The 18,051-nt window shown below is 41.9% G+C and overlaps 3 protein-coding genes across 3 annotated transcripts; 2 read left to right on the top strand and 1 right to left on the bottom strand.

The window, feature by feature from the left end:
* Positions 1 to 236: 236 nt before the first annotated feature.
* On the bottom strand, positions 237 to 4,649 carry alkbh4 (alkB homolog 4, lysine demthylase). The gene is made up of 4 exons (XM_080779395.1): positions 4,532 to 4,649; positions 2,957 to 3,151; positions 2,211 to 2,481; positions 237 to 1,351 (listed from the first exon to the last, which is right to left on the bottom strand). The coding sequence occupies exons 1-4, from the start codon at positions 4,646 to 4,648 to the stop codon at positions 1,065 to 1,067; spliced, it is 870 nt and encodes a 289-aa protein (XP_080635521.1). The 5' UTR covers position 4,649; the 3' UTR covers positions 237 to 1,064.
* Positions 4,650 to 5,729: 1,080 nt separating this feature from the next.
* LOC308327116 (26S proteasome non-ATPase regulatory subunit 8-like) lies at positions 5,730 to 6,533 on the top strand (the record flags this gene model as incomplete). The annotated part of the gene is made up of 1 exon (XM_080780290.1): positions 5,730 to 6,533. One exon carries the CDS (start codon positions 5,730 to 5,732, stop codon positions 6,531 to 6,533), a length of 804 nt encoding a protein of 267 aa, XP_080636416.1.
* A 1,845-nt stretch (positions 6,534 to 8,378) lies between these two features.
* Positions 8,379 to 9,689, top strand: LOC308327637 (centrosomal protein 43-like; the record flags this gene model as incomplete). The annotated part of the gene is made up of 1 exon (XM_080781158.1): positions 8,379 to 9,689. One exon carries the CDS (start codon positions 8,379 to 8,381, stop codon positions 9,687 to 9,689), a length of 1,311 nt encoding a protein of 436 aa, XP_080637284.1.
* Positions 9,690 to 18,051: the final 8,362 nt, after the last annotated feature.

Here is an 18,051-nt window from a genome sequence, read left to right as displayed (position 1 = left end):
TCAGTGTGTGCGCGGCGTGTATTTGTAATTCATCTCAATGCCTCTGAATCAAAGCAGCTTTGTTCTCGGCCTAGACTGGAGTCGAGGCGAGGTAACCATTTTTTCAAGAACCCATACTGAGAAAATAGCAGAAATCTACAGATCTACAACATCACAAGGCATCAGATTGTAGATCGGCTCTTTGGACAATTTCTCTGAACTTTAAAAATCTATATTTTTGAATCTATTCTAGCCTGGTGTTTTAATCTGGTTGGGGTACAATTATTTTAGCACATAGTCACCTAGGGCCCTATCTTCAATGTTTGTTTTAGAGCACCTACAGTATGACGTCAATCGTTTACCAGCAAAGTCTATACTCTGAGGATATTACATTGGCCCGGTTTCCCATAGGACACATGGTGTAAGAGGTACCGGTATGTTGTAGCACATGCTCAGATGCCCTCTAGGCTACACACAGAAGCCTGTGAACATAGACATTACGTGCAGATGTGGCACACAATGGTAGGCCTCAGGCCTGGTATGGTAGGCCTCAGGTCCACCATTCTGAAATTTAATGTAATAATATTTGGACTGCTGGACAGTAGGCTCTCTTTACTCATATATATATATAAAAAAATGTTTAGAGTAGGCCTCAGACCTGAGGCCCACCATTGCGTGGCACATCTATGCACGGAATGTCTATGTTCACAGGCTTCTGTGTGCAGCCTAGAGGGCATCTGAGCATGTGCTACATGGTGTACCTCTTACACCACGTGTCCTTTGAGAAACCGGGCCATAGTCTGTTTAGCGCACTTAAGACCTTATGACCCATAGTATTTTGAAAAGGTTCAAATAGCCGATCCACAGGTCGAAGTCGATCAGCTATTTTCGTTATTTTAAAATGTTTAAAAAAAATCACTCGTGTGAAGGGTGGGGCGCTCTTATCATACATCATCACATGGCTCAGCCAATAAAATCATCACATTCCGTGCTACAAACACACACAAAGGTTTAGGCATAAGGGGTAAGGCAAGATAGGGACCCAAGTGACTGCACCTTTAAACAGAATAGAAAATATTAAACGTCTAACTGTGGCGGGACGATTTGGTAGTCCCCTGGAAAGTCAGAGCAATGTCCAAGAGTTGCGCTCCCAGCTCCGACTGCTTTCCTCCGGGCAGGAACTCTGCAGACAGCTCTCTGAAGGTGCTGCAAACTCTGCGTGCATGAATGTCCTCCCTGAGGATGGCGTGTTTCCATTTGTGGCGAGCCTCGCCAAAAAGCACCACCAGAGACCTACGAGGGAGATGCACGGCCACAAGGACTTCCTCCACTTCTGCAAGTCCCACTTCTCCTTGACCCAGTTCCACAAGACCTGTTTTTAGGGGAGCAACAGTTAATAGAACTAATTTTAACGATTTTTTCCCTTTTTTTAATCAACCTTGTGTGAAGTGAGGGGCGCTCATATCGTCATACATAATCATATATCACATTCCGTGCTCAGCCAATCAAATAATCACAAATGTGGTACACACAAACACACACTGGGCATAGGAGGGGCTAGTGCCCCTCAAAAATCTATTTTAATTAAAAGAAAAATAAATATTTGGTGGGAAAATATAATTTCCCTTTTTTGTGTAGGACAAAGTTTGTGAACATCTAACTATAAATGCTCCAAGACTCTGTGTGTGTGTGTGTGTGTGTGTATGTCTGTAATCCACATAACTCGAGAACCGTTCGCCCCATCGACTTCAAATTCGACAGACGTGTTCCACACCCCCACAGGGCATGCAGTGCCCGGTGTCGAGTCGGTCAGACCCACGGTTGTCCAGAACCGCCCGAAAAGCTCTGGACAGGGCCCCGGCCCAGTGTCCATATGGAGCTGGCCTGTTCTGACATCATGCCGACGTCTGCATAGACTCCCTATTTGGGCATGCCTGACAAAGAACTCCATATATGGGCATAAAAGGACACAGGCATAATATCTGGGTGAGGCATGCATTTCCAACTTGCGTCGTGTGATTGGCTGGAATGTGATGTATGATGATAAGTGTGATTGTTTTTTACTGTAGATCTGCTACTATTGTGCAACACTATTGTATGACAAAGTATTAGAATAAGGCTTTTAAAAATACAAATTTTCAAAGAAAAACACGCTCCTCTGTCATTCGGAAAAAGTAATCGATAGAAACTAATGACTAAGAAGAATGATGGACAGTTGCGGCCGGCCTAACCTGTGTCAATGGACATGGTGAGCGTGGTGTCCGATAACATGTTGATGGTGACCAGCCGCTCCCCCCACAGCCACGAGTCGTCCAGGTGTGGGTCGATGGCGGAGCCTCGTTGGGGACGGTAGTCCAGGTTGCACTGCTCCACCGGCTGGAAGCCTTCCAGGACAGGCTCTGTGAGCATCCTTTCTACCAGGGGACGGCTGGCGGCGGGCAGCCCACAGAAGACACCCAATCGCACTTTGTGCTTTTTGAAGTTCACCTTTGGACCAAAGTCCTGCCATGACATACAAAAATAAAAGGGTTCATGCCTTTGCAATTACAGTACACTGTGGGCTTGTGATATGGTCGCTGGCTGTCATGTGTCCAAAGCCGTTTATTTTCTGGAAATGGGAAAAATATCATGTGTTTCAATGGTTCAAATCTAGTTATTTAGTCACAAACCTTTGTTAATTATTTTCATTGGTATATTTTAGAAAACCCAGACCAGTTAGACAACTGAATACTAAGATTACTATTGTGGTTTGTGCAACATCGTTATGTGTTAAAGTAGGCCTTCCCAGGGCATGAATTTGAAAAACTTTGAAATATGGAAAATACAAGATTTCTGCCCAACGTTAGCAACGATATACATCCATTATGGCCACATTTTGGGCTGTGAATATATATGTTTTTTGGGTTACAATCCTGTGAAACAAGCAATGCCAACACACACATAACGGATAATAGACACAGACAGTATTTCACAAGACCTGTTTCTGTCTGCCAGACTGAGACTTGTTCCAGACATCTTGGTCCACATTCTTTATCAACTCCTCCTCCTCCTTTTCAGATATAAAGTTTTCCCGCAAAAAGACACCAGGAAAGGGGAAAGACACAGGACTGCCGTCTTCAAGTTCACGCACAGCTAGTCCCAGTAGAGGATCATAGCGGAAATGATGAACAACCTGGACAATACAAACCGTGAAGTCAAAATCTGCCATAAACCTTCCTTTTAGCAAAAGTAGCAGTATCATTTTGACCCAACTTTAATATAACCACAAGAATTAACATGTTATTACGGCTTGAACATCACTTGAACATACAGTGAGAGTATGTGGCTGCAGAGATGGTGTGGATCTCTGCAGTTTTATAGCAAAAGACCATTGTCTGTCAAATGGGCCCTTAACCCATAAAGACCCCAAGTGCCTTCTAAATCAGTAGTTTTCACACTTAAATCAGAAATATCAAATATCAAGTGACATAATGTGAGCTTGTATACATCTGCTTTTTTTTGTGGCTTTCGCCTTTTTGAGGGGCACTATAGCCCCTCCTATATACAGCTGCAGGTAGCTTGGGGGATATATATATATATATATATATATATATAGGCCTACATATATATAATTATATTAACATTAAATACATTGAATATTGTTTTTAGCATTGTATAATGGTTAAACAATAATAAGATAAGTTGACAAATTAATTCATGAGGAAGTATATATATATTTTTAGATGATGTACGAGGTCGATAAGAGTGCCCCTCACTTCTCACCGGTGTGATTATTATATTTTTATAGTATATCGCAAGTTCGCAACCCAAACATCTGAAATAACACATGCTTGCAGTTTTAATGGCTCCATTTGTACAGTCTCAGAGTTAAATAAAGACGGAATTAAAAGTGTAGATTACAATTTGGATCAAATAGGTGTCAAATTGGGGTTCCTTGAAATAAAAAACGTTGTAGGGCAACATTACCTTTTAGGGAGAGATTTGAAGGCTGGTCAGCCTGTCAGACTAGGGATTATCATAGCCTCTAGTCACTGTCATATTATCATTGATGAATTGAACAAGGTGGACCCTCTTGTAAACAAGTGTAATGCTTTATTGGGTCGTCCACTCAGTTAACAGTCCTTGTATTGAGCTGTGCTTGAAATGTACTGTAATTCTGCAAACTGTTAATAAATATTTCAATCAATTATGAATGATTACCGTTTTAATTCAAGGCTACGATTATCATTACTTTTACTCGAGCGGACGAGCGCCACCTTCTGATATATAAATGTAATAGCAACTATAATAAGTGAAAGTGACTAAGATAATACCTATAATAATAAAATTATATAGCGTGTTGTATATAATAAAACAAGAGATCAGTCTTAAATCATTCTTAACAGATATGTGGCGAAGGTATAATCATTCAAATCAAATATAGACGTTATCCATATCCTACGAGTCGACTCCTACGGCCTGTGCTATCTGTCAGCTCATCGGGTGAATTTCGCATGGTGAGCTCAGCTTGCCGTGTACTTTTTCGGCTCAACATGTGTGGAAGCGCTCTTACCGTTGCTGCATTCTCACTGATGGGTCCATTTCCCTTCAAATGTTCACAGAAAAGACAACTTCTGACACCCTTGCAGCCGCATTTTGCGATCCCACCGTTGTTGTTGTCTGTGGACATATTAATGTGCACCAGCCAAATGGACTCACCTAAATTGCAGTCCGTGCACATAGGTTCCGCTTTGAGCACTGTGTGATGCACTGACCTGTGATGTCAGGGTGATGTCACTGTTGTGCCTTTATTTTAAAAGTAGGCTATGTTGCAGGTTCAATGTGAGATAGCTGATTCTCCCCATGGTGTACCGTGTAATTAGAGAGAGAGAGAGAGAGAGAGAGAGAGAGAGAGAGAGAGTGAAAGAGCTTGTAGACTAGTGTAGATGGAGGATGTGCTATTTTTAAAAGATGACCATGATTTTAGTTTGTTTTATTCAGTTTTGTGAACACACAATACAGTTTATGTTAGTTATTGAGGGGCACTAGCCTCTTATTTTGTCCCCACAAAATGTCCGCAACACAAACATTAAATGCCATTCACAATGAAGGGACAATTTACGTGATCTTGTCCCCACATGTCTCATATTTGCCATCGACAATGAAAGGAGAAATTATGTCACATATATGACGTAAATGTCAGCATGAGATTATGCATGATGATGTACAGTACGATGATAAGAGCGCCCTCACTTCACACAGGTGTGATTTTTGTTTTAATGTAAAGCCTAATTTTTGAGGGGCTCTCTTATATAGGCCTACAGCTTTTGTCCCTACACGTCTCATATTTGCCATTGACAATGAAAGGAGAAATTAGGACATACATTTGTGGCAACACAAACATTAAATGCCATTGACAAGGGAGGGAAGGGAAAATTTACATCATATGTGGACGAGCATATTACTTTCAGTTAAGTAAATATTTTTCATTTTGTTAGTTTTTAACTAACTTTGGCACACAATTAATGCCAAATTCAGGGCACAATGGCAACACGTTGTGTTTCTGTGTGATGTCAGACCAGACCTCTGGTCAGTCTACATAAAATGCCTATAAATATTTTTAGATGTCCACGAGAAGAAAGAAAGCAGGAGAAAGAAATAGTCAGCACAGAAAAGAACAGAAGAGCAGAGAAGACCGAAGTGAAAAGACAAGGCGGATATCTACGTCTATGTGTTCAGGAGGGAAGAGGAAATCCGAAACAATTATCACTATGCCATTGAAAGAGACAGAGGGGTTGTATGAATCGCTGAAAGCAGAATGGAGGAAGGAAGACCCCAACCTCAGAAAATGTGGAGAGCTTTTAAGTCAACTCAAGATTTCCCTGTTGGAATTAGATTTTCTGCCCACTGTGGCCAAGCGCTCTGAGAAGGAGCTCCTCATAGCCCGTGATGTTCTGGAGATCGGAGTGTTGTGGGGCATCCTCAAGAAGGACATTCCTTCATTTAAGAGATACGTGGACCAGCTCAAGAATTACTACTTTGATTACAATGACGTGCTGTCCGAATCGGCATACATGTACCAGTTGTTGGGCCTGAACCTCCTCTTCCTGCTGTCACAGAACCATCTGTCCGAGTTCCACACAGAGCTGGAGAAGCTGAGTGCAACGGCCATCACCACCAATGACTACATCAGACACCCGGTGTCTTTAGAGCAGTATCTCATGGAGGGGAGCTACAACAAGGTGTTTCTCGCCAAAGGGAATATCCCTGCTGAGACAGTGAGGTATACCACGTTCTTCATAGATATCCTGCTGGACACGACTCGCGATGCCATTGCTTCTTGCCTAGAGAAGGCATATGAGCAGATCCAGTTCAACGAAGCCACGCACGTACTGTTCTTCAACTCTCCAGAGAAGATGAGCGAGTACGCCAGGAACAGAGGTTGGACTCGGCGCCCAGACGGATATTACACCTACACCACTCGGCAGCAGAGAACAGAGAAGGTGACCATGGCCTCCAAAGAGATGGCACAGCAGGTCATGGTATATGCACGAGAGCTGGAAATGATTGTGTAGTCTGTCCTCTGTCTGAACTTCTCACCCAATCCCTAAAGGACACGCTCGTACTGTATCTTGTCCTTCTTGGTCATCATGACCCACACTTCATGACCACATGAGAGGGGGAGTGAAGATTGACAGGTATTTTGAGAGCTTTGCCTTCTGGCTGGGTCTATTCAAACCCGAGCCATAATAAGTCTTATTTGTGTGGTATGTGCTCTTACCAGGTCAGCCCTGTTTTCTTTCACCAGACTGCATACCTGGAGGAATACACTCCAGAGATGCTCTGGTGGTTCTGGAGGCTCAAGAACAAGTTCATCTGTACAGAGCAGAAGGTTAAAGCAGTGATTCCTACATCGTTTTCATTGCAAGGACCCCCATTTTACTATACATTTAAACCATGGACCCCCCATAAGAGTGTATATAAATGGGATTAACAATTAACTAATTAACTAACCCTAACTCAAAGTAACCTAAATCAAAGTGTTTTCTTTTTTCTTTTCTTCTTTATGTTAACTGTATTCATTGAGCAGTGGACAGGCACTATGGTGCCTACTGGTTGAAGGCTCGGGCAGGAGGACGATCATTTTCTGGAAGAGAATTCCAGAGTTTGGGGCCATATATAAAGTGAAGGTACACCTCCCAAACTATACCTTATCCAGGTTCTAGGAATGATCGCTGTCAGATCATCTATTCTACTACAATAGTGACCTAGCAGGTGTTCCAATCGTCACTGAGGTAAAGTGGGGGAAAGCCATAAAAAAGTCATACAATAATCTTGATCAATTTTAAAACATGGATAACCAATAAAAGGGTTGATAGGAGATGTGATATGATCCCTCATTTTAGTGTGTGTTAGGATTCTAGCAGTAGCATTCTGAACAGTTTTAAGGACATATTGGGTAGACCAGATAAAAGTGAATAAGCTGCTAGTGCCTAAGATGCATGTTAATGTACTCATTTGATTTTATATTTGAAATATATTTAATTATTACGGTATTGACACAGCCCTCTTGCATTGGTAAAATGAAGATTTCTGAATTGAAGCAAGCTTAATCAATAATCTGTGAAGCAACAAGACATTCTATCCTCAGCTGTAAAGCAATAACAGCATACACACTAAATATATCAGCAAGTAAACAAGTAACAAGGTCCTCTATACCACTGGTTCTCAAAGTGGGGCCCGGGGACTTCCAGGGGTCTCCAGATCATTTGCGACAGTCTATTAGACCTAATAATATATAAGCCTAATAAACAGACTGATTCATTGTTCTTTCTGTACACATATGTGTACAGACTCTAGAGTACCTAGACTGTAAAGTACCTGTTTAGTCTAATCCACTGGTGGATTAGACTATGAATAAATGTTACTATGAGGAGACAGCCCGTGGCTGGATCACACACTTACTTTGAACATAGTTATTAGATAGGGGCAAGCCCGTCTCATTGTGATACAGAGTAAAATGCAGTGTAAATATATCCATTTATAACACGTGTGTGAACTTGTAGATCTGCAATGTTTGTTATTTTAGAAAATGTTAACCTTGAACTCAGGGTTAGTATCACCGCCTGAGTACGGCCAAAATTAGGTTCTGATAACTATCTAAAAACTAGACATATGTGTACAGTATGTAAACAAATCCACAACCTGTGAAATATATTCCACAGCTCAGCACGGTTCAATTACAGTAAGTAGTTATTGTGGTCAAAAAGTACCATGTCATCCAAATATGGGATGACAAATATGGTTCCCTGATAATGTCATCATCTTACCATGTCATCACTATAATGAATGACAATATACTGAACACCCAAATATGGAATTCCTTGGTAATGTCATTATTGTACCAGCAAGCTGTCAGCATGTCCGCTACCGAGGATGAGACAGAACTACGGGATCTGTTGATCCACAACCTGGAAAACAACGGAATCCTCAACAAACTGAAGGCAGAGATGCGTGCTGCTGTGTTTCTGGCCATAGAAGAGGAGCAGGATAAACGGGTAAACAAAACACCACTCGTCAACAAAAACCTGAAGAGATGCCTCAGTACCAAAGATGGTCGATTGGTTGCCAGTCTAGTTCTAGACTTTCTCCAGGTGTTTAACTTGGACTGCACCCTGGCCGTGTTCCAGCCTGAAGTCAACTCTGCGAATGGGCTGCATGGTCGTGCACAGGTGTGTTGTGAGCTGGGTCTGACCGAGTCGGACGTGAACAAGAACTCTCCCCTGCTGCTGGAGCTACTGGCCAAGTCAGCAAGACACCCAGAAAAGGAGGGAGGCAAATTGACACACATTCCAAAGGAACTGTCCCCAAAGAGAATCGCTGACGCCAGGAAGAAGTTTGACCATTATGACAAGGACAGGTGTGGAGCCGTGCTGGCAGAAGATCTCAGACGTGTCTTCAGGGATCTCTTCCCTCATTTTAATAAGAACATGTTGAAGAGGTTCATCAGTGATGAGCTAAAGACCACAGACCAAGCCTTACAGAAGACAGACTTCCAGGAGTTCCTGGGCTTGTACAAACGGCTTTTTACTCAGTGTGGGACTGTGGTTATGGGTGACGTCAGCGAGGCGACCCGTCCCTCCAGAGGCTTTGAAGAGAAGATGACCAGGAAGAGGGTGGAGCTTGTCCGTGTTGACCCCAGTATTACCTCGGGTTCCGGGGTTATAGGTGACGTTGGCACGGGCCCTGGCAGGCCCAGCAAAGCTCCTGGAAACGGCCAAAGTTCCTCCTCCGTCCTCCTGAGCAGGGCACGAGGCCTGGGCGCGGAGGAAGGTGGTGACGAGGGAGACTTCTTCATTGACGACCCGCTCCCCAAACCACAGAAAGACCACGGCTGGAGGGTGGAGTCGTCCAGGACTAGAGACAGCCCTGGGGGCTCCCAGTGGGACCCCACCCCGCAGAGGAGAGACCACCGGGACATGCAATCCTGCAGGAATGGAACTTCCATCTCCAGAGACAGAGGAACAAGAGACACAACTGTCAAGAAGGATAAAAGTGGCTATCTGGGCTTAGGTGAATATGACGATGATAACAGCCGTTCAGACCTCTCTAGGTTTAGTGAGCTAAGTATAGGACAAGCGATAACGGAGGCGTCCGTAGAGGGAATTGACATCAGCAAAAGGTTTGATGAAACCACCCAGGACTTGAGTGTATTTGAGAAGCATGCTTAAGCAGGCTTATTGTGGTTGGCATTTTGCACATGTAAAAGGCTACTGTAATGTATGTTCGCGTGCACAGAGGTAAACATTGTATCACAAGTGATTGTTATTTTCTTAGATAGACAGACAGACTGATTGTTCTTTTTTAAGGGTCCATTTGGTTCCTAAATATCAAAAACGTATCTGGGGACCCCTGGAGGTCCCCGGGCCCCACTTTGAGAACCAGGGGTGTCTCAAAGCAGGGGTGTCCGACTGGGGGGAAAGTGTGACAGAATTTGCTACACCCTGCTCAAAGTGGCATAGAGATGTGGACTACGAATGACTCCGCTGGTCAGGTTAGTGGACTACAGGAGATGTTTAAACCAGGATACAGATTAAACCCCCGTTTAATCTGTATCCTGTGTGAGTTCTCTCTCCTAAATTGACAAAATTGGTATCCCTACCTAATAAATGTATTTTCTGTCAAGAACTGAACAAACACTCTATAACAATATTTTAACAATTATAACACATATTTTAACACCAAATAACATTTCAACCTTCAAACGAAAAAGAACAGAAAAAGCACAGAAAAGAAGCACTTGAACAAGTTGGCGTCTGCTTCAATTCAATCCTCCTGCATTCACAAAAAGAAAAAAAAGATGAGTGACACATATACTATACTGCAAATCTGTAGCTCATTTCATACAAAGTACATTTGGTGTGCTTCAGACTAAAGGCCTGGGAACAGACCTACACAGTACCTGTTGGTACTGCATAGGTCCAGGGAGTAGAACCATGACTAAATGCACCTTCACCTTTCACATTTTATTCAACGTATACAGTATTAAGGAGACCAGTTCCTGGTGATCTGACATGATTTGATTGGTTTCTAGGTAGTGAGGAGGTCAGAGATGTATTCAGATGCAGTTACACCATTTAGGGCCGTATTCACTTCTTCAGAATCTATCTCGCCCCCTAGGACTCCCTGTCCTTGTGTCACTTTTTGTTGCCTATATTTTTTATAGATGCTAGTTATACTATGCCGATGCAGGTTGCTTACTTGTTCACATGATGTTATTTAAATTGACAAATACTGTTTATTGTTTGCTTGATCACAAATGCTAGTTCGGTAGCATGTTGGACAGATGTTGGGTTTGGTCTGTACCTGGCATCCCGGTTACCATTATTTTTCTTTGCACTCCACTTATGTGTCCATTCACCCCTGTCGTTTGTTATCTAGCGTTCATGGCACTTGCTCTGATCTTGCACTTAGTTGTAAGTCACTCTTTGCAAAAAATAATAGATACGTTTTGATCATCTCTGGTATAAGACAAAGTTGACATAAAATGCTGTACAAAGCACATCTTAATGTATGTAGAAAAGACAGGACAGGGAAATGATCATAACATATAGCTACAGCGTACCTGTGAGGCTTTGTAGAATGTGATGCTGTCTATGGCACGTTCTCTGTCGAGACACAACAGTATATGGTTATTATTACAAATTATGAACCACTTTAACCCTAATAACTTTGCCTATTCGAAAATAAATGTATTTGGGGGAAAACACATCATAATCTTTACTCAAATATTCTCTCCTGGGGGTCCCTGGCACAAAATCTTTTCAGATGGGGCTGTGCAGCCAAATACACATCGATTTGGGGTTCCTTGATATGAGAACATTTGAGGAACAGTGAGTTAGCCGTTAATGGACACTCACCGTTGTCCAGACAGTCCAGTGAGCTCTGCCATAGGCTGGTTTGGTTCCCCTCCTCCTCCTGTAGTGCCTCATCCAGAGTAGACCCAGCTCTAAACACAATCACAGATGAACACTCACTGTTGTGGAAATCATCTATTCTACAACACATATCCTGCTATACACTACTATGTTCACTATGTCCATTCATTGTCCATGTTTCTCAACATACTGACGTACATACTTACAGTATGGGCAGTTTCCATGGAATTATTACCTATTCCGTATTCGTTTTTTGTTCTGTGAAATTCAACTTTATCGGACTCCTTGCAGCTGTCCAGGCTGTAACCATTCCTTCGGGGCTATTAAAGCAAGCTAATGCAGAGGTACACAGCTGTGCATGGTACTGTATGTTATCATGTGTCAATGTATTGGCGTACTGTCAGCGTGCACAAGAAATGTGATGCTGATCGATGTACTGCAGAGTTTACAAGATTAGACAAAACACGCACGGGTGGAAACAAGTCTGAACATGGTTTTGGACTGGCGGAGAAAACAATAGGCAATGAACACAATCAATCACTTGATGTTTGGATTATTTGCAGAAGAATGAGTGCTGGGCATGTATGTGAGGGATAATCTGGTGAGCCTGTGGACACTGTGATGCCTGAATCCCATGCGTTATTTTGTCTGTACAAACTATACAGACGTACACAACCACATACGTAGATGGCAATCTAGACACAAGTGACGAATGATGAAAGTAATGCCTTTCTTCAATAATACTTCAGTGTCCCACAAAAGTTGATTGCAATATGGGTAAAGGATAATAACAGTTTTGGACATACAATGTATCAACCCAACAGAAACGATATACAAAGGTGTCTAGAGTAGGCTACCTGTTGGTGTCCTCCAACAAGCTGGTTCCTTCAGCAGAACCTACACCCAATGCTGGCCACTTCTCCTCTGGATGGAGATCACAGTCACCTGTAGGGGTGGAAAGAAAGTAACAGAAGAACATTTGAAGGTACTTTTACTCTGATTCACCGCATCTCAGAGGCAAATATGCAGTGGCGTGCACAGACATTTAGAGGGGCAGGTGCTCAAGTGAAAAAATGGCACCTTGTGCTGCGTGAGATTTATAGATTTGGGCGCCTAAATAATATATTAGAAGCTTTTTATCAAGAATTGATCAATGTCACCATGGTCCACATACTGCACACTAGTGTACACTTTTTTTCTTCTCAAAAGGGCACATTGCCAAAAGGGCAGGGGGTGCTCTAGCACCCCCTAGAGTCTATCTGTGCACACCACTGCAAATATGAAATGATAAATTATGGCTTAAGTGGTTAATACACTCCGGGGACCACCAGTGGTCCTCGAGGGGTTCCAGGTGGCCCCCAGCTAAAATGATGCAGAGTTGGTAGACAGCATGTACATCGCTTGTGGATAAAATCTTATCAAACGATAACAAAATATACGTTTTGGGTCTGAGAGGAAAAAATTGTGGTCCGTAATGCTGAATAAATAATGTACCTTGATATGAAAAAGGTTGAAAACCACTTATCTAAATCTGCTAATCAATAAACAAAACGTGTGATTTGATGTGTTGAGATCACATGAGACAGCATTATCATTTCTATGGTTCCCATCCTGCATGCTCAGTCAGTACCTTTGTCCAGTGACACCTCGTCCCCAAACTCTTCATCACGACACAGCACGTCATTGTCCTCATCTGCCAATGCATCAGGAGGATTATTATAGGTAGGGTAAGTGATATCTTATGGTTAAAAGTTAAAACAAAAGGATTTGTAATGGAACCTCTTGAGCCCCGGCTGTCCACCTCTGAACAGCGCTCAGCGGGTCAATGGAGACTCAATTGGTCTCTGGTTCCAACTTCCGATGTTGCAGATTTTATTCTTCCATTTCTATGGAGTGTTTGTTCAGTAACATTCCTTCTCTCCACCTCTTTAATGAACAGAAAATACATTTTCAGGGGTGTTTCCAGCTAGTCATGAGAGAGTACCTATTTATTGGTTTACATTTTATACTGGTCCATTTACAATATTGTCTGCTAATGTCTTTGTGTCACCACCACTTCCAATGTGTTTACTAAAGAGCTGGAGAGACAGGGAGACTCCTTTAATCAATGATGAATATCAGAAAATAGAGCCACTTAACCTACCTTTAACTAAAACCAACTAAATAACTAGAATTGGAAAATACATTTCAGTTAACTGAATTAGAAGGAAAACAAATTTTAAAACAAAATAACTCACTGAAACTGTATTGTGTGCGTTTACAAAACTAACTAAAATCATAGAGAAAATGTCCTTAGTCTTGGTCAAAAATATCAAAAATAGTTCTACAAGCTCACAACATGTCGTAATGTTTGTGCACTTGTAGATCTGCTATTTTTCAATTTCTCTGACCTCGTTCAATCTTGCCCCTGACCAATCCATATTACCGTACAATACAAAATAGGTTGAACTAACAGTAAAACGAATATAAAGAAAGCCTTAAGAAAATAAAAATGAAATTGAAAACAAAAAGTTAAACAAAATATAGATGTAAATGAATTAAAAAATGCAAAACTATAATAACCTTGCAATGCATATGCCTCTCTGTGTGGCATTCCTTGGCTCCCCTCCTCTGCATCCTCCTCCCTCTCATCACTCTGTTCTTTGGGAGCACGTCTCTCCTGCTCTTCCACTGCAAGGAGCTTTGTGGTGTAGGTCTCTCCGTCAGGATATCGCATGACCACTCCACTGCCTCGCACCACACCATGCTGGTGATGGGCTGCAACAAAACACAACGCAAGCATGTCAACCACGCCTAGAGCTGTCTGGGAGAAACAAGATTAATTCAGCCGGTAACCAGAACAGTGAGCTCCTCAGAATACTGGGGACCGTTTTTTTTAATTACTTATTTCATATTTGATTTCTTTAGAGAATGAGGGGCAAAATACAGGTTCAATATGTCCACAAATGCTATGTATGTTACAAAACAATCCGGTCATTTTGGGGATAAACAAGAAGTCGAGGCATACATTTAGGTCTGATTTAGGTCATGCATACTTTACATTGTTCAAACCATTTTCCATGAACTGAGTTCACAATATGAATAAAATATCGAAAACATCATTACATCCAACACACAACAACAGTCTACCTGCTGTAGGCCTCTATATAAAGGCTTCCCAGTACAGAATCTGTGAAATGTTGTTGAAATGTATAAGCCCTCCCTGGGTTTCTTTTCTCACCTGCACACACACACACTTCTCTTTTATTGATGTTACCTTTTTGTACTGTTTTTATTGTGCGAATAAACTAAACTAAACTAAAATGTGCAAGGGAGAATTATACCAAGTGAAGGGTACGCTTTTAACAAATTCTAATTTACAAAAGGAGTCAGGGTTTTAATATAGCTGGTTCTGGTACTATTCAATTCAAACTTTTTATAAGACACTCACAGGGGGGTCCTCTCCTACTCCGGTTATATATTCATTTCTCTAAAGAAATCATGGAAAGTACTTCTTTACCCAATGAGAGGTTTCCCTGACTTAAGTTTCACTGCCAAATAATCAACCTCTGGAGTTAAGAATCCTACAGTTTACCTGGAGACTTGTTCCACCCCAAAAAACAGCAATCACTGGACAGGGCTAATCTCTTGCCACCTATTACAATGATCCATTCTCAGCATCACAAATGTAATGTAGGCAGTATGTCCTGGGGTTCCAGTTCACTATCACTATCAGTTTGTTAAATATTAGCTTGTTGTTTTGGCCCGACATCTAATGCCTGAGAAATAAATTAGCCAGAGGCCAAACCTTTTTCCCCAACTCATGAAGTAGGGTCAATAATTTACAAAAACATCGATATGACGATATGTAAGGTGTATGAGAGTGTGAGACAGTGCTACAGATTGTACCCGGGCTGCGTGGCGTACTGTTGTACAGCGGGGGCTTTCTGTTGAGAGGAGACGGCCCTCTGTTCTGGAGATGGGCTGGAGAGCATGTGATGCTCGACAGCTCAGTCAGCTCTGGAGGAGTTCTGGAACCACCGAAAGTTTAGCAGAGGCGAGGCGAGAGATTGTTTTCATTTATGATGTGTACACTATGGCTGTTAACATTCCTCAGAAATTAAATTCGAATATCGGTCTTAAAAATTGCCCCGAATATCGAATATATTAGAATATTAATTATTATATTTGTATTCTTAGATTCTTCCCCCATAGAAAATTACTTGTAAAAACAGGACACCAGCGGAAGAGGGACAGTGTGGGTTGCTCTGATCCAATAAAAATATATACATTTTTTTTACAAGCAAATAAACCTAAAAAAATATATATTATTATTTTTAATCAAATTAAAATTTCCCCCCATATTTGAGGAATATTTTAATTTAGAATATTCATTGGGTTTGTGCCAGCTGTGTGTGTGCCAAAAAATGTTAAACTAAATTAGGGACACTGTCCATAAATTACTCTAAAGTTCTCTTGCAGGGCATGATTTAAGAAAAACACGACACTACTCAAGTAGTGTAGAACAAACACAAACTCCATTTACTTTGTTGACTAGTCTGTCATCAAAGGTCCCATCCTTTTATCGCCTAGTCTAAAACAAATAATCTTCACCGAAAGTAGCCACTCTACAAGCTCACAACACGTTGTGAACTTGTGACGCGCTGCATTGGTGAACTTAGCAAACGTTCAGGGACGCTAGGGTTCAAATGGTTAAATACAACAGCATACAGCCCTTGATTGTGCTTTGAGTATAACTGTTACTGATGAAGAGAAGCCCAGGTGCGTACATGTTTTCACCCAGTGGAAAAGAGGCCTGGGCAGCACTGATGGCACCATCATCTTCACAGTTCTTTACAGCCACACATTCTGTGTGAGAGAAGAGTCACTTTACATTGGTAGATTACATATACACATTTATATGATTAGTGACTGTGAGGCAGGGATGTTTGGCACTGACCAAACATTTTTGTTTGATTGCTGGTGGTGTTTTCCCCCCCCCCCCCCCTCCCCCCCATCAAACAAAAATGTTTGGTCAAACCATGTGCCTAAAAAACCTAAAAAATTACCAAACATTTGTTTGATTGGTGTTTGATACGTGTGAATGAGGCCTCACTGTGTGCAGTGGTTCTCAAACATTTTCATGATATGCATTAGGCCGCAGACCCCCATCTAAAAATATTTTGTGCCAGGGAAGTCCCACAGAAGTTTTTCAAATATTTTCTACAAAAGGCAGATCTACAAGCTACTGTATGTGACATGTTGTGATTGGGGTCTGTGGTCTAACGCATAGCAAACAGGGGGTCCTTGACATTAAGTCGTTTGAGACTCACTTCCATAGTTAAAAGATGTTTCTAATAACATGTTGTTACCCTGGTTGTTGTTGGCATCCAAAGTGTCTCCAGGTGGAGGAGTCCTGCTGGCTGCAGGTCCACACACATAAAATGTAACGTCTGCTGATTCTTCTGCACTGCAAGTCTGGAACACAGAGGGCATGAGATTTTAACCACATGAACTAGTGCTGCACGATTCTTGCTCAAATGTGAATCTTGATTTTCCTCCACAAGAATTGAGAGCACGATTCTCACACGATTCCATGAAAATATTGATCAAAAAAACTAACAAAAACATAAGACATACAACATAAAATGAATTGGAAAGCCAACTAGTGCTGCACGATTCTTCACGAATGAGCTTGCATAGGTGTCTCAATCTTCTTTGTATTCATTGTGCAGCATTAACATAAAGCCTAATGTTAGAATGGGGAAACAATTCAGGAGAAAATAGATGAATATCTTTGCAAAAATAGCAGATCTATAAGCTCTCAATGCGCATTTTGTGACGGTTTAGGCAGAGGGGCTATCCTTTACAGAATATCTACTGTAAGCAGTGCTTATTGCAGTGCGCATTGAGAGCTTATAGATGTGCTATTTTTGCAAAATATTCAGCTATCGGATACAACTAGGTTAAAAAACAAAGCGCTGTAGTGATCATTCATTCATCCAGTGCCATTAAGTCCGGTGTGATCTGTACATCATCCGGGTAATCGGAGCCCCATTAGCCTTGGCTCAGCTTTCCCGAGCTGGCACATCCAGTCAATTTCAGTGCGGCTATCCAACTACAATACTACAACTATATACCGTTCATAAATACAGAGCTGGAAGATATAGAACTTTCATTGGTACCATTGAAGTTATAATACAAATAAAATACATACATTTTTAACTAGATCATTAAAATAGGTTCAGACGTTCATTAGTTCTACACTGAAAAAAACCCCAAAAACAGGCTTATCTGCAAAAAGTAGGTCCTTTCCTTGGTCCCGGTCTGTACATTATGATCCCCACCTGGGGAACAGAGTGGCATTCCGACGCACCGCCATTCCGACTATGTGGCTTCCGCGTGCGGTTAGGGTTAGGGACGGCGTTAGAAATGAGCGTGTCGGAATGGCGGTGCGTCTGAATAGCGGGCTTTGGAATGCCGGTGTGTAACGCCCCCAACCTGATTGTCTTCAGAATGTTGACTCTCGGCACTGGCACTGTAGAAAACACTCGACATGATGCTCCATTCCGCCTGAAGACATGCAGCCGCTTGATTCTCTGCCTCTGCGCTAGGACTGTCTGTATCTAGGAATGTCATGATTAAGTTGACAATTAATTGTCACACAAATAATTGC

The sequence above is a fragment of the Protomyctophum bolini genome, assembly GCF_963924005.1.
Source record: "Protomyctophum bolini genome assembly, chromosome: 13".
Classification (NCBI taxonomy): Eukaryota; Metazoa; Chordata; class Actinopteri; order Myctophiformes; family Myctophidae; genus Protomyctophum; species Protomyctophum bolini.
This window is presented reverse-complemented; position numbering and strand designations above follow the sequence as displayed.

What these genes read in the sequence shown, in the direction of transcription:
- alkbh4 (XM_080779395.1), bottom strand. Translation starts at nt 4,648, where the DNA reads ATGTCCACAGACAACAACAACGGTGGGATCGCAAAATGCGGCTGCAAG. An exon ending in TCAGTGAGAATGCAGCAACG is followed by an intron (nt 3,152 to 4,531) that starts GTAAGAGCGCTT and finishes TGTATTGTCCAG; the next exon opens with GTTGTTCATCATTTCCGCTA. An exon ending in AGTCTGGCAGACAGAAACAG is followed by an intron (nt 2,482 to 2,956) that starts GTCTTGTGAAAT and finishes ATGTCATGGCAG; the next exon opens with GACTTTGGTCCAAAGGTGAA.